We start from the raw sequence: 13,238 nt of genomic DNA, 5'->3' as shown, positions 1-13,238 counted from the left end.
CAACAGAAACAAGGTGTTATTCTCACTGGAAAAATCAAACAGTAAATGACACAAGAGCGTTTGAGAACGACCTTTGAAGGATCTGTTCCCCTCGTGACTCATGGAAATACCTCAAATATTACAAATGGCCTCGCTGCATTTCTCCGGATGCTATTCCTGGTCCGTGGGGCCTGTGGCTCGTCGTCCGTAGCAACGCTCAGGAGGGCTGTAATGTTTTCTCTTTATTTCCCCCCTGTGGTTGCCAAGGTCCACCCTTCCTAACTTGGTTACATTCTCTGTAATGCATTTAGCCCCTCTACATCAAACCGTGGTGACCCCACCACAGGGCCCGGACGGGGAACGCGCGGTGACCCCACCATAGCCTGGCTATCGCCAGACCTCATCTCACTCTACATTGAGATGAGGTCTGGGACACCGCACATTCATTTTCTCGTATTTTTGAAAATTACAATTACAGTTTGTATTTGAGGCATGGTCTACAATTGCCCGGAGCCGTTTATTGGGCGCTACGAATGTCTATCATCTGGTATAATTGATACGATTGGCTATGAGCCACGTACAGACGTGGCTCATAGCCAATCGTATCAATTATACCAGATGACGTGTGCAGAGCGACAGAAATTCGATGAGGAAGGAGACGTGTCGCATAGACGTCGTCATCGTCTCGCCGTCCCTCCCCGCTCTGTGATTGGTTCCCTATCTCAGGCGAAAAATCCGATCCATGGAATCCAGGCTGCCCTAGCAGCGCAAAATGAAACCGCGCGCAAGGCGGCATGGGTATACCCAGGCTGAGCCCACCAGTAGGGGGCAGCGCCCCCCTAGTGGGGCAGCGTGGTGATCCTCATGCTCTGGCTGGCGATGGGATAGGACACCATGGGGGCGGTGGCGTGGCTCATGGTGAGACCCGCCGTGGCGTGGCTCATGGCGAGGCCCGCCATCGGCTGGGACAGGGACACCGCCACGGGCGCCACGGACACCGCCACGGACGCCATGGACACCGGGGGCCCCAGGCCCTGGGTGATGGTCTGAACGAGGGCCGCCCCCAGGGGGGTGATCTCGGCGTTGAGGTGGGGGGCCGTGATGGCGGGCGAGGCCGTGATGGGAGGCGGGGCCGGGGGCGCGATGCTGGAGGCCAGGTCCTGCTGGGTGACGACGCGGGGCTGCAGGCCCGCGCTGCTCAGCGTGGTGTGGGTCTGGGCGATGCTGTGGTTGTAGGAGCTCACCACGGCGGGCACCAGGCTGTCGGAGGGCAGCGGCGTGGAGGTCAGCGTGAGCACCTTGGCCTGGCTGCGGTACTGCGCGTTCTGCTCCAGCAGCACGTCGTTGGTGGCCAGCAGGTTGGACACCTGCGGGAGGAGACGTCAGCTTAATGGACGCCGAGGCGTTCGCAGTGGTCATCGCTCATTGGCTGATTCAACGTACAGATAGGACGTTCTCTCATTGGCTGATTCAACGTACAGATAGGACGTTCTCTCATTGGCTGATTCAACGTATAGACGTTCTCTCATTGGCTGATTCAACGTATAGACGTTCTATGTTCATCTCTCATTGGTTGATTCAACGTATAGACGTTCTCCATTAGCTGATTCAACGTATAGACATTCTCTGTGATTGGCCGATTAAATCTATATACGTTCTGGGTTTCTCTCTGAGTTGCGGATTAAATCTATAGACGTTCTCTCTTGTTTCTCTCATTGGCTGATTAAGTGTATAGACGTTCTCTGATTGGCTGATTCAACGTATAGACGTTCTCTGATTGGCTGATAGTGAGCCCCACCTGTTTCTTCAGCTCCTCCACCCTCTTGCGCAGCAGGCAGTTCTCCTCCTCCAGGAAGCGGTACTCCAGGGGCCGGGGGGGCAGCGGGGCCGGGACCCCCAGCTCAAAGTGGGCCCCCCCCCCGGTGGCGTCCACCAGCCGCAGCCCCTCCAGGCGCCGCCGCTTCAGCTGCAGCGTGCCGTGGTCCACGGGCACCTCCATGGGCCCCGGCTCGAAGAACGCCCCCTCGAACAGCGGGTCGTACACCGAGCAGGGCCCCCGCTCGTAGCGCCGCGGCCCCAGGGGCCCCAGGGACAGGCAGCCCACCCCCCCCACGCCCCCCACCCCGGAGATGGCCGCCTCGCGGTGGACCCCCGTGCTGGGGCAGCCCATCCCCAGCACGCTGCCCCCGCCCACCCCCGCCACCAGCCCCGCCATCCCCCCGCAGGCCACGCCCCCGCCGCCGCCCACCGGCCCGCCCGCGTTCACCGCGCCGCCGCCGCCGCCCCCCGGCCCGACGGCCCCGCCCACCCCCGGCCGGGGGGCGGGCTCGAACTCGTAGTCCTTCTTCACGTGGCGGAACTTGCACTTGCCCCCGCGCTGGCACTCGCCCTTCAGGAAGTCCCTGCAGAGGGGCACCTCCCCCCGGCTGTGGGGCAGGTCGGCGGGGGAGAGGCCCAGCCGCGCCGCCGCCTTGCCCCGCAGCCTGGGGGGCAGCTCGCCGCTGCGCTTGTAGCAGTCCTCGTCGTCCTTGGAGCCGTGCACGAAGCGGCAGCTGGGGCGCAGGCACTCGCGGTTCTGGTGGTCGTGGCAGAACACAAACTCGTTCTTCTGCACGCCCAGGTCCGCCACCTCGCTGGAGTCGGGGTGGCGGAAGCGGCAGCGCTTGCCCCTCTTGCACACGTTGCGCACAAAGTCCCGGCACACGCCGCCGTCCGCCGCCGCCGCCTGCCCGCCGGAGCCCCCTCCCCCGCTCCCGTTGCCGAGGGCCCCTCCTCCGCCCATCCCCCCGGAGCCTGAAACCCCCCCTGCAGCCCCTGAGACGACTAGGCCTTCCCCTGAACCCCCGCCTGACCCCGAGCCACGCCCCGACTCCTCCCCCAGGCTGCCCCCGCCGGCTGACAGGTAGGACGAGTCCCGGTCAGGCATGGCGCTGGAGCCAGCGGAGAGAGAACGCAGCACGCATGGGGGTGGGGGGAGTCGGCAGGGCGGACATCAGTCCACACCTCCACTGACTGAAGAAGATGACCGCTTGGTACGGGAGGGTCCGTGGTCAACAGCTCTGTGAACAGATGTTGTAACACTGTTATGATTGGGATAGAGTGTCCTCTTCCCTGTGTTATGATTATTAATGACTCGAGTGTTGTTGCGGCGATATGGCGCTTCAAACGAAGCAGACCAGGGTTTAAACATTGACAGGTAATGACAGGTAAATGATTCCTACGTGGGCTTCACAATAAGGTACACATCAATTACAATTAAACCACCTATCGCGATATCTGAGCTGATGTTGGAGACCACCTGCTACCTGACTCATCAGAAGCGTGTAGCTGCCGTCGCTCTTTGTTTCATAACTCAAATGATCAGCTTACCGGATGCAAACCAACGTGAAGAAACAGCTGAACGAGCTCCTGTATCAGGGCTTCCGATTCAAGAAGGTTAAACGATTTAGTGCCCGAAGAAAGAAGCTAAGGGCTAGCTGCTCTAGGCCTGCGCTGTGTTGACAACATTGATAACCACTAAGAGAAGAAGAGTCGTTTTGGCCTTCCGTCCTCCGGCACCCCCTAGTGGTGACACCAGTAAACACACCGAGGGCGACTGGCGCTTCCTAGTGGTGACACCAATAAACATACCAAGGAGGAATGGCTCGCCCTAGTGGTGAACCTACTAAATACACTAATAAACCCTGAGGACGAGCACTGGCATGGACGCCTTCCTGTTCAACACAATGTACGAGTTTGAAGCCCGTTCAAAATGCTAAGGAAGAACTGTAATACTTTATATAATATCGTAAGTTTGCCGTTTGTACGTCTGTTTGACGTGGGCACAGACATTGTTCAAGGCTTAAATACTGGAAGAGTTAGGTGGTAACGTCAGCTCAGCTCACCGAGCCAGATGGAGGATCATGATTAGATCCATCTACCTGCTGTTTACCTAGGGAGATCCGCTACTGAACTAGAATGTGAGGTAGACACCTCGGTTGATCTAGTTTCGAGTGTGTGAGTGTCCCGATACCAAGTGAAGAGCATGTCCCAGCAAAGTGTTTACTTGTGGACGTTGTTGTGGATCACATCCCGCCTGTGTGCCTCTCTGGAGACCCAGAATACCCACCATGATACCCTGGATGTTCAGAAGAGCTCTCTGAAGACCCAGAAGACCCACTATGATACCCTGGAGGTTCAACGGACCGCCACCGACCGACAAATCCAGAAAGCTTTCCACAAGCTGGCGGTGAAGTTCCACCCTGACAAGAACAAAAGCTCCGGGGCGGAGAAGATCTTCCGGGAGATCGTTGAAGGTGATCCACCATACCAAACCTTCTTCACACCTCTTAGCCACCTCGTGTTCGACGATTCACAAGTTCCATTCAAATCTCAATGTGAAATGTATAATATGAATTCTGTTATGGCACCCTTTTCAATGAATATTATTGAAATGTTGATTATGAGGAGGAGAAGATGGATACGAACTTTATTCATTCTCCGGAGCGGACATTGGTTTGTATCAGCAGCAATGGAAGACACAGGATAAAATACAATAAAAAATAAAGTAGTGAAAACGACTATTGAAAACAAAAAAAGATGCTAAAGTAAATGCTTAAGTAAGGACAAACAGAACAAATAGTATAAACGGTATCAATTATAAAGTGGCCCAGTGCCAGTCCTTCATTAGCATACTAAAGTGTGTAAATGCAATGTAAAGATGGTGATGACATCTCTACACGTTCTCTCTCCGTGTCTCAGCCTACGAGGTCCTGTCCAACCAGGACTCCAGGAGGACCTACGACTACCTGGGGCACGAGGCCTTCCTGCAGGACGACAAGGACTTCCACCACCACGAGGAGCGCTCCCACGAAGACTTCTTCCGCTTTGATTTTGACGACTTCTTCTCCAGCCTCGGCCTGGACGATGAAGACGATGACCTCTTCCTGGACGAGCCGCTCCACCACAGCTGGGGGTTCTCCAGGGGAGACGAGGACCTGGAGGCCCTCGAAGTGGAGCGAGACCTCCTGGATCACATCTTCTTCGACACGCGGGAACAGCATTATTACTACGGTCTGGGGGATGAGGATGAGGAAGACGATGAGTACGCCTTCTAGCCTGGAGCAGCTCTGAGACACACAACGTCTGAACTTTGTGAACTGGACTGGTTCCTTCCCTCCTCTCTCACTCTGTATGTCTGCTATAATGTGATGTATTTAATAAAAGTTGAAGCATTTATCTACTTTATTCTGTCGGTTTCTCTTATTCCGTATCCTTATGCATATTCAGTAGCAGTGAGTTTGAATCATCTCTATGGGGCATTCCGGCACTGCCTCCTGGCCCTTTGAGACTGGTACCGATTGGCTGGTTTCAGTCCCTTTCCTCTGTGGGCGGGTCCTTCTGAGTTACTGATTGGCTGGTTTCTGTCCCTTTCCTCTGTGGGCGGGTCCTTCTGAGTTACCGATTGGCTGGTTTCTGTCCCTTTTCTCTGTGGGCGGGTCCTTCTGAGTTACTGATTGGCTGGTTTCTGTCCCTTTTCTCTGTGGGCGGGACCTTCTGAGTTACTGACTCACTAGCTTCACTCATCTTCCTTTTCCCTGAGCCAGCAGATCTGTACTGGCATGTTTTCGTCCCATTCTCGAAGGACCATGTGCACTTTGACCAACAGGATATCCTGCGTTTCCTCAGCAGTGTTGAACACAAGGGGCCATTAGGGGACTGGGCTGTGTGGTGTTCAAACACACTTCTTAAGACAGAACATCCAAGCACTCCGTGAACCCACCCGAGGGAGAGACCTGTGTGTTGTTGATTATAAACTCAGCCATGATGGTAAGTCACTGTTTCCTGTGGATTATGGGGTGAATAGGGAGCTGTTTTTCTGAACTCGGGGTCGTCATGTGACCCGGACACACCTCGAAGCAAGACTGCAACCGTGCAATGGAATCGCACATTTTGTGTTTACTATCCGCGTAGCCGTCGTCCCACTGCTGCTTGTGCACACACAAAGGTCCAGGTGTGTGTTTTATCACTGCATGAAGGCGAGTTGGTCCCTGACGCTGGTCCCTCTGGCTGCAGGAGGAAGAGGAGGCCGAGGAGTCCCCCCCGCTGAGCCCCAGCGTCATCAAGGGGACGGAGGAGGAGACCCCCCTGCTGAGCGTCAGCCCCAGCACCATCAGGGTGACGGAGGCCGCCCAGGACGGAGAGCTGCTCACCTTCATCATCGTGTCTCAGAAGGTACGAGAGGTTTTTTGTCCTCTTGGCGACAAGCCTACTCACCAGACTCTGCACGTCCCCACGGGACCACATGGGGGTTACAAAGTAGCCCCATGTGGCCCCGTACAGCTACTTTGTAGACCCAAAGTAGCTATACTACTATACCCCTTCCCCGTATAGCTTTGTTGGATACAGGGAATGGGTTAACCTAGTGATTGTTAGTGCTTGGCACTTGGTTCTATGAACATTCTTACCGACAGCAAAATATTGTTGTTTCTCTTTCTTCTGACCAATGTACTTATTGTAAGTCGCTTTGGTTAAAAGCGTCTGCTAAATGCCCTAAATGTAAATGTAAATGTACGTGTGGCTGGGTTTATAGCGTGGACCGTTTCAACCACTAACGGGCTGTTGGGTTCCTGCCCCCAGCTGTCCGGGACGGGGGAGTACCACGTGGACCGGACCTACGAGGACTTTGACTGGCTGCAGCAGCACCTCTTCTCCCTGGAGGACGTTCCCGGGATCCAGGGGATCATAGTCAGTGCTTCTCGCTCGGCCGATTACTGCCGCGCATCTCTGCACCGCCAGCACACTCGGATGATTTGAGCCGGTGATGCGTGCGTTGACTGGATCCTGGGACCAGAGAGCCTTTTCTTACCGTGTGTTGTTCTGTGTTTTAATGTCTTTCCCGGCCAGTTCCCTCCCCTCCCTGCCAGGGCCCAGCAGAACGCTCCGGTGAAGCTGGTCAGGCAGCTCGGTACGTACGCGTTTGGGAACGCTCTGCATGCGCCGGGAAGACGACTCAGGAAGTCCAACCAAATGGTGGTATCTATTTTCCTGTTCTCCGCCTGAAGGCCGCAACCGCTGAGACCTGTGGTCCTGCACGACATGTCTCTCCGTCTCTCCTTCAATCTAGTGTCCTCTCTCTCTCCCCTGTCCTCTCTCTCTCCCCTGTCCTCTCTCTCTCCCCTGTCTTCTCTCTCTCCCCTGTCCTGTCTCTCTCCCCTGTCCTCTCTCTCTCCCCTGTCTTCTCTCTCTCCCCGGTCCTGTCTCTCTCCACCTTCCTGTCTCTCTTTCCACTGTCCTGTCTCTCTCTCCGCTGTCCTGTCTCTCTCTACCTTCCTGTCTCTCTCCACCTTCCTGTCTCTCTCTCCACTGCCCTGTCTCTCTCTCCACTGTCCTGTCTCTCTGCACGGTCCTGTCTCTCTCTCCTGTCCTCTCTCTCTCCACCTTCCTGTCTCTCTCTCCACTGTCTTGACTCTCTCTACCTTCCTGTCTCTCTCCACCTTCCTGTCTCTTTCTCCACTGTCCTTACTCTCTCTACCTTCCTGTCTCTCCACCTTCCTGTCTCTCTCTCCACTGTCCTGTCTCTCTCCACTGTCCTGTCTCTCTCTCCTGTCCTCTCTCTCTCCCTTGTCCTCTCTCCCCTGTCCTGTCTCTCTCCACCTTCCTGTCTCTCTCTCCACTGTCCTGTCTCTCTGCACTGTCCTGTCTCTCTCCCCTGTCCTCTCTCTCTCCCTTGTCCTCTCTCCCCTGCCCTGTCTCTCTCCACCTTCCTGTCTCTCTCTCCCCTCTCCTGTCTCTCTCCAGTGACATTCACTTCCCCATCCAGAGCTGGATAACGGTGGTCTTTTCCTCCACGGTAGGTCTGCTGGCCGCGGGGGAGAACTGGACGCCGTACTGCAGGGCTCTGGAAGCGTACCTTCAGCAGGTGGCTGGCCACTCCCTCCTGGGCAGAACCCAACACCTGGAGACCTTCCTCACCAGCCCCGAGGTAGAGGAGGAGGAGGAGGCCCTCGGCTCTTCTCCTGGGGGGTTTCCCCAGTAAGAGGGAGACAGTAGAGCACATAAAGAGAACAGGCAGGAGATGTCGTTTCAGGAAAGAGCTGTTTTTTTCTTCGAGGAAGGGAAAAGGACGAATCACTAACTTTATAGGGTCCGGCGGGCGAAGCTGACGGTGCAGATTCAGTGAATGTTTGACCAAGCCACGGTGCCTTTGAACAGGAAACAGCAGAGGATGCACGACATGCATGTCATATAAACAGATCTGCACACCAATTATTCAAACTCCATGAAAGAATTGTATTTATAACTTTATATTTTCATTTATAACTCCAAGATATTGGATTTTAAAGCCCTTTGTTAAAGAAAGAAAAGTCTGCTTATAATATATAGAATAAATAATAAAAAAAGAAATGTCAACAGAGACCCCATTTTTCTTGACCTTAAAATTCACAACCACTAAGTGGGCCGTGTACCTCGTCTCGTACACCTGACTTCACAGGCCTCGCCATGCTCAGGTTTACAGCCTTGTACTTTGTCGTCGTTTGTGTGTTTGGTTGTCCGAATGCACCTGGAACCTGCGCAGACGCGGCGCAGACGCATCGCACTCGTTCATGTTTGCGTTTTCCCTCCAGCCTCCCGGTCGTCAGAAGGTGAAGAAAGGTCTCTTCAACCGCCTCAGTCAGGCCGTGGAGGGCATCAGGAAGGACGGCCACACCAAGGTACAGAGGCCTGGCGCCTCTAAACCAGTGACGCCTTGTCCCACTGTGGGACGACATGTAACTGGTTCAGAGTAACCAGTTACATAGTGGGCCAACATGTGACTGGTTTAGAGAAACCAGTCACATGTTGTCCCACTGCCTAACTGATTCCTCTAAACCAGTTACATGTGGTCCCAGTGCCTAACTGATTCCTCTAAACCAGTTACATGTTGTCCCAGTGCCTAACTGATTCCTCTAAACCAGTTACATGTTGTCCCAGTGCCTAACTGATTCCTCTAAACCAGTTACATGTTGTCCCAGTGCCTAACTGATTCCTCTAAACCAGTTACATGTGGTCCCAGTGCCTAACTGATTCCTCTAAACCAGTTACATGTTGTCCCAGTGCCTAACTGATTCCTCTAAACCAGTTACATGTGGTCCCACCAAACCAGCCCGCTGTAATGACCTGTGTCTGCAGGATGTGGACGACTTCTTCAGAACTGAACGCGAACACAACCTCACTCTGACCGGGCTCAGCAAGACGGCCGCTGAGGTGAGTGGGTCTGCCTGTCTCGCTGTCTGCCTGTCTCGCTGTTCTGGCTGTCTCTCTATCTGCCTGACACGCTTTCTGCCTGTCGCGCTGTCTGCCTCCCTGTCTGCCTGTCTCGCTTTCTGGCTGTCTGGCTGTCTGGCTGCTTTTCTGTCTGCCTGTCTCCCAGTCTGCCTGTCTCGCTGTCTGCCTGTATTGCCATCTGCCTGTCTCACTGTCTGCCTGTCTTGCCATCTGCCTGTCTCCCTTTCTGGCTCTCTGCGTGTCTGCCTGACTCCCTGTTTCCCTGTCTGGCTGTCTGCCTGTCTCCCTGTCTGCCAGTCTCCCTGTCTGCCAGTCTCCATGTCTCCCTGTCAGCCTGTCTGCCTGAACACAGCTCTCCTGTCTCTCCTCTTCTTCCAGAGGTTCCTGGAGGTGGTGCAGACTGAACGGAGTGAGTCCCAGCCTGGAGGAGGATTCACCCTATCATATATACCTGTATTATATATTACCATATTAATGAGTCAGACTCATATTGGACTTGAGTGCATTTAGATTAGGTTCAACATTTCAGATGTTGACATTGCCAGGATATATATTCAAATATGAAACCGTTGCCACAATCTTATGATTCTTCAATTTGCCGAGGCTAACAGTGTGTGTGTGTGTGTGTGTGTGTGTGTGTGTGTGTGTGCGCGTGTCTGCCTGACTGTGTTTGTGTGCGTGTGTGTGCGTCTGCCCATGTGTGTGTGTGTGTGTGTGTGCGTGTGTGTGCGTCTGCCCATGTGTGTGTGTGTGTGTGACTGCCTGACTCTGTGTGTGTGTGTGTGTGTCTGTGTGTGTCTGTGTGTGTGTGCGTCTGCCCATTTGTGTCTGTGCGTGTCTGCCTGACTGTGTGTGTGTGTGCGGCTGCCCATGTGTGTCTTTGCGTGTCTGCCTGACTGTGTGTGTGTGTGTGTGTGTGTGTGTGTGTGTGTGTGTGTGTTCCTCAGAGATAGCTGTGGCCTGTGGACACTTTGCGGCCTCCCTCCAGCTGTGTGTAGAGGCTGCTGACGACCCCGGTCAGGACACCTTCTCCAAGTAAGACTCTGTGTGTGTTCCATCAGAGAGGACACCATGGGGGGTCTGGAGGTCCACCCTCAACCCTCTGGTGGTCCACCTGAAGTCACGATGGGGGGGTCTGGAGGTCCACCCTCAACCCTCTGGTGGTCCACCTGAAGTCACGATGGGGGGGTCTGGAGGTCCACCCTCAACCCTCTGGTGGTCCACCTGAAGTCACGATGGGGGGGTCTGGAGGTCCACCCTCAACCCTCTCACTGCATGAAGGGGACCCTGTCTCCACTGTCCTATCTCTCTCCACTGTCCTGTCTCTCTCCAATGTCTTGTCTCTCTCCTCTGTCCTGTCTCTCTCCACTGTCCTGTCTCTCTACATTGTCCTGTCTATCTCCTCTGTCCTGTCTCTCTCCTCTGGTTCTGTCTCTCTCCTCTGGTCCTGTCTCTCTCCTCTGTCCTGTCTCTCTCCTCTGTCCTGTCTCTCTCCTCTGCTCCTGTCTCTCTCCTCTGGTCCTGTCTCTCTCCAATGTCCTTTCTCTCTCCTCTGGTCCTGTCTCTCTTCACTGTCCTGTCTCTCTCCTCTGGTCCTGTCTCTCTCCACTGGTCCTGTCTCTCTCCTCTGGTCCTGTCTCTCTCCACTGTCCTGTCTCTCTTCACTGTCTTGTCTCTCTACACTGTCCTCTCTCTCTTCAGTGTCCTCTCTCTCTCCTCTGTCCTGTCTCTCTCCAATGTCCTGTCTCTCTCCTCTGTCCTGTCTCTCTCCTCTGTCCTGTCCCTGCAAGCACAAAAAAAGATTATAATAATATAATGGAATCTATCAAACAAAGATCAGATCTTTATGTATTTATTCATTCACTCACTTTCACAGAATGTGTGTGAAGATCTCTGAGATCATGGAGTCCATGAAGGTAATGTAGACCTCCCTCACCTTACCTTACTATTAACAAAGATCAGAGCTCCAGTCCGAAGAGGTGTGTGTGTGTGTGTGTGTGTGTGTGTGTGTGTGTGTGTGTGTGTGTGTGTGTGTGTGTGTGTGTGTGTGTGTGTGTGTGTGTGTGTGTGTGTGTGTGTGTGTGTGTGTGTGTGAGCAGAAGAACGTGCAGAAGGTGGCTGAGAACGACGTGACCACGCTGGGTCTGGGTCTGGACCTGAACTCTCGGTACCAGGAAGCAGAGAAGGTCTGACCCCTGACGTTATAAGGCCCAACTTAACTTTATGCATCATGTTTCATGATACGCTTAGTCAAGTCAAGTTTACTTTGTATAGCCCATTTCATACACAGAACGGCAACTCAACGTGCTTAGCAAAGGTAAAAGGAAGTGCCAACTGTAGTTATTTAAAAAACATTAGATTTAAATGCATAAAAAGTAGTACAAAACCAAACGTGTACACAAATATACATATACTTCCACATGTTCTGCATCAAAATACTGATATGTTTGTCTATCTGCTAGCGTCAGTCTGAACAGCTTTCATTTTGCTGACCTATAGTTCAGTACCTCCTCAAAGAGCTGCTGCTTTGGTCTGACCCTCTGTGAACAGGAGATGCTGTTCAGGAGGACGTGTCAACTAGTGGAGCTGGAGACAGCGAGCAGGAACGCTGAGCGGGCCAAACCCCTAAAGAAGGCTGCCGTGAGTCACACACACACACACCGATCGTACACGCTCGTACAGTCACACTCACACTCACACACACGTACAGTCACACACAGACACACACACACACACACACACACACACACACACACACACACACACACACACACACACACACACACACACACTGTCTCACACACACTATCTCACACACGCAGTCACACACACATACAAACACACACACACACACACACACACACACACACACACACACACACACACACACACACACACACACACAATGAGAACACACACGTTCCTCGTCTCCACCACTAGGGGTCAGTATTGCTCTACAACCAGAGTCGCGTCGGGGTGAATCTCAACCTGATAGCGCGTCAGTTCAATCGCTCTAACGGCCACCGAGCGTTCAGTGACAGTAGCGTCTCTCTGTTCCTCAGATGGACGAGATCAAGAAAGCAGCAGAGAAGGACTTTGATCAAGTCTCCGTGGTGGCAAAACAAGAGGTACAAAGAAGAGCCTCCCGTTCAGCTTTGAGTGACAGCCTTTAGCTCTCCCATCTGCCTTGACACTTCCGGAATAATTGCTAATATCGTCTCAACTAATCACATCAGCTGGAACTGGAACCCCAATGAAACTGTGTGTGTGTGTGTTTGTGTGTGTGTGTGTGTGTGTGTGTGTGTCTGCCCGTGTGTATGTGCGCGTCTGGCCGTGTGTGTGCGCGTGTCTGCCTGTGTGTGTGTGTGTGTGTGTGTGTTTGTGTGTGTGAGTCTGCCCTCTGTCTGCCCTTGTGTGTACGTGCGTCTCCCGGTGTGTGTGTGTGTGTGTGTGTGTGTGTGAGTGTGTGTTTGTGTGTGCCGATGTGTGTGTGTGTGTATACGTGTATGTGCATCTCCCCTTGTGTGTATTCATGTGTGTGTGTGTGTCCCCAGGTGGCCCGGTTCCAGCGGGCCCGTGTGGCTGTGCTCCGCCAGGCGCTGGTCCGCTGGTGTGAGCTGCAGATCCTCACGGCCACGGGCAGCGCAGAGCAGTGGAACCAGCAACTCCTCGCCTTCAGGGGCCCCGCCCGGAGCCAGGAGCCCTCCTCCTGAACCCCCCTCTCTCTCGCTATCTCTCCCCCCCCCCCTCTCTCTCTCTCTCTCTCTCTCTCTCCCCCTCTCTCTCTCTCTCTCCCCCCCCCCTCTCTCTCTCTCTCTCGCTCCCTCCCGCTCTACCGCTCAACATAAAATTGTATTCGCTCACTTTTGCATTTTCCGTTACTTTCTGCTTCTCACAATGACGCGTTAAACATGCGATAAAGGGAACACGGCACGACAGAGAGAGCTGAGCAGCGGCCAATAGCAGCACACGCTCCAGCGGCTAATCCCAGCATGATTGGCTGGCTGGAGGCG

At 54.0% G+C, this 13,238-nt stretch overlaps 3 protein-coding genes across 3 annotated transcripts; 2 read left to right on the top strand and 1 right to left on the bottom strand.

Moving 5' to 3' along the window:
- zc3h10 (zinc finger CCCH-type containing 10) lies at positions 1-3,488 on the bottom strand. Its single transcript, XM_079747414.1, has 3 exons — positions 3,349-3,488; positions 1,778-3,038; positions 1-1,346 (listed from the first exon to the last, which is right to left on the bottom strand). The coding sequence occupies exons 2-3, from the start codon at positions 2,903-2,905 to the stop codon at positions 819-821; spliced, it is 1,656 nt and encodes a 551-aa protein (XP_079603540.1). The 5' UTR covers positions 2,906-3,038; positions 3,349-3,488; the 3' UTR covers positions 1-818.
- A 185-nt stretch (positions 3,489-3,673) lies between these two features.
- On the top strand, positions 3,674-5,129 carry LOC307084378 (dnaJ homolog subfamily B member 9). The gene is made up of 2 exons (XM_079748739.1): positions 3,674-4,274; positions 4,720-5,129. Exons 1-2 carry the CDS (start codon positions 4,004-4,006, stop codon positions 5,073-5,075), a joined length of 627 nt encoding a protein of 208 aa, XP_079604865.1. The 5' UTR covers positions 3,674-4,003; the 3' UTR covers positions 5,076-5,129.
- A 551-nt stretch (positions 5,130-5,680) lies between these two features.
- LOC307083740 (sorting nexin-5) lies at positions 5,681-12,938 on the top strand (the record flags this gene model as incomplete). The annotated part of the gene is made up of 14 exons (XM_079747692.1): positions 5,681-5,787; positions 6,034-6,192; positions 6,598-6,705; positions 6,865-6,925; positions 7,815-7,942; positions 8,586-8,672; positions 9,130-9,204; positions 9,604-9,634; positions 10,173-10,260; positions 11,102-11,141; positions 11,325-11,411; positions 11,776-11,865; positions 12,288-12,353; positions 12,780-12,938. Exons 1-14 carry the CDS (start codon positions 5,782-5,784, stop codon positions 12,936-12,938), a joined length of 1,185 nt encoding a protein of 394 aa, XP_079603818.1. The 5' UTR covers positions 5,681-5,781.
- Positions 12,939-13,238: the final 300 nt, after the last annotated feature.

This window comes from Pollachius pollachius, assembly GCF_949987615.1.
Source record: "Pollachius pollachius genome assembly, chromosome: 12".
Taxonomy (NCBI): Eukaryota; Metazoa; Chordata; class Actinopteri; order Gadiformes; family Gadidae; genus Pollachius; species Pollachius pollachius.
This window is presented reverse-complemented; position numbering and strand designations above follow the sequence as displayed.

Excerpts from the sequence above, each read along its gene's own strand:
- zc3h10 (XM_079747414.1), bottom strand. The coding sequence starts at position 2,905 with ATGCCTGACCGGGACTCGTCCTACCTGTCAGCCGGCGGGGGCAGCCTG. Across the intron at positions 1,347-1,777 it reads TGGAGGAGCTGAAGAAACAG|GTGTCCAACCTGCTGGCCAC; the intron begins GTGGGGCTCACT and ends CTCCTCCCGCAG.
- LOC307084378 (XM_079748739.1), top strand. The coding sequence starts at position 4,004 with ATGTCCCAGCAAAGTGTTTACTTGTGGACGTTGTTGTGGATCACATCC. Across the intron at positions 4,275-4,719 it reads CTTCCGGGAGATCGTTGAAG|CCTACGAGGTCCTGTCCAAC; the intron begins GTGATCCACCAT and ends TCCGTGTCTCAG.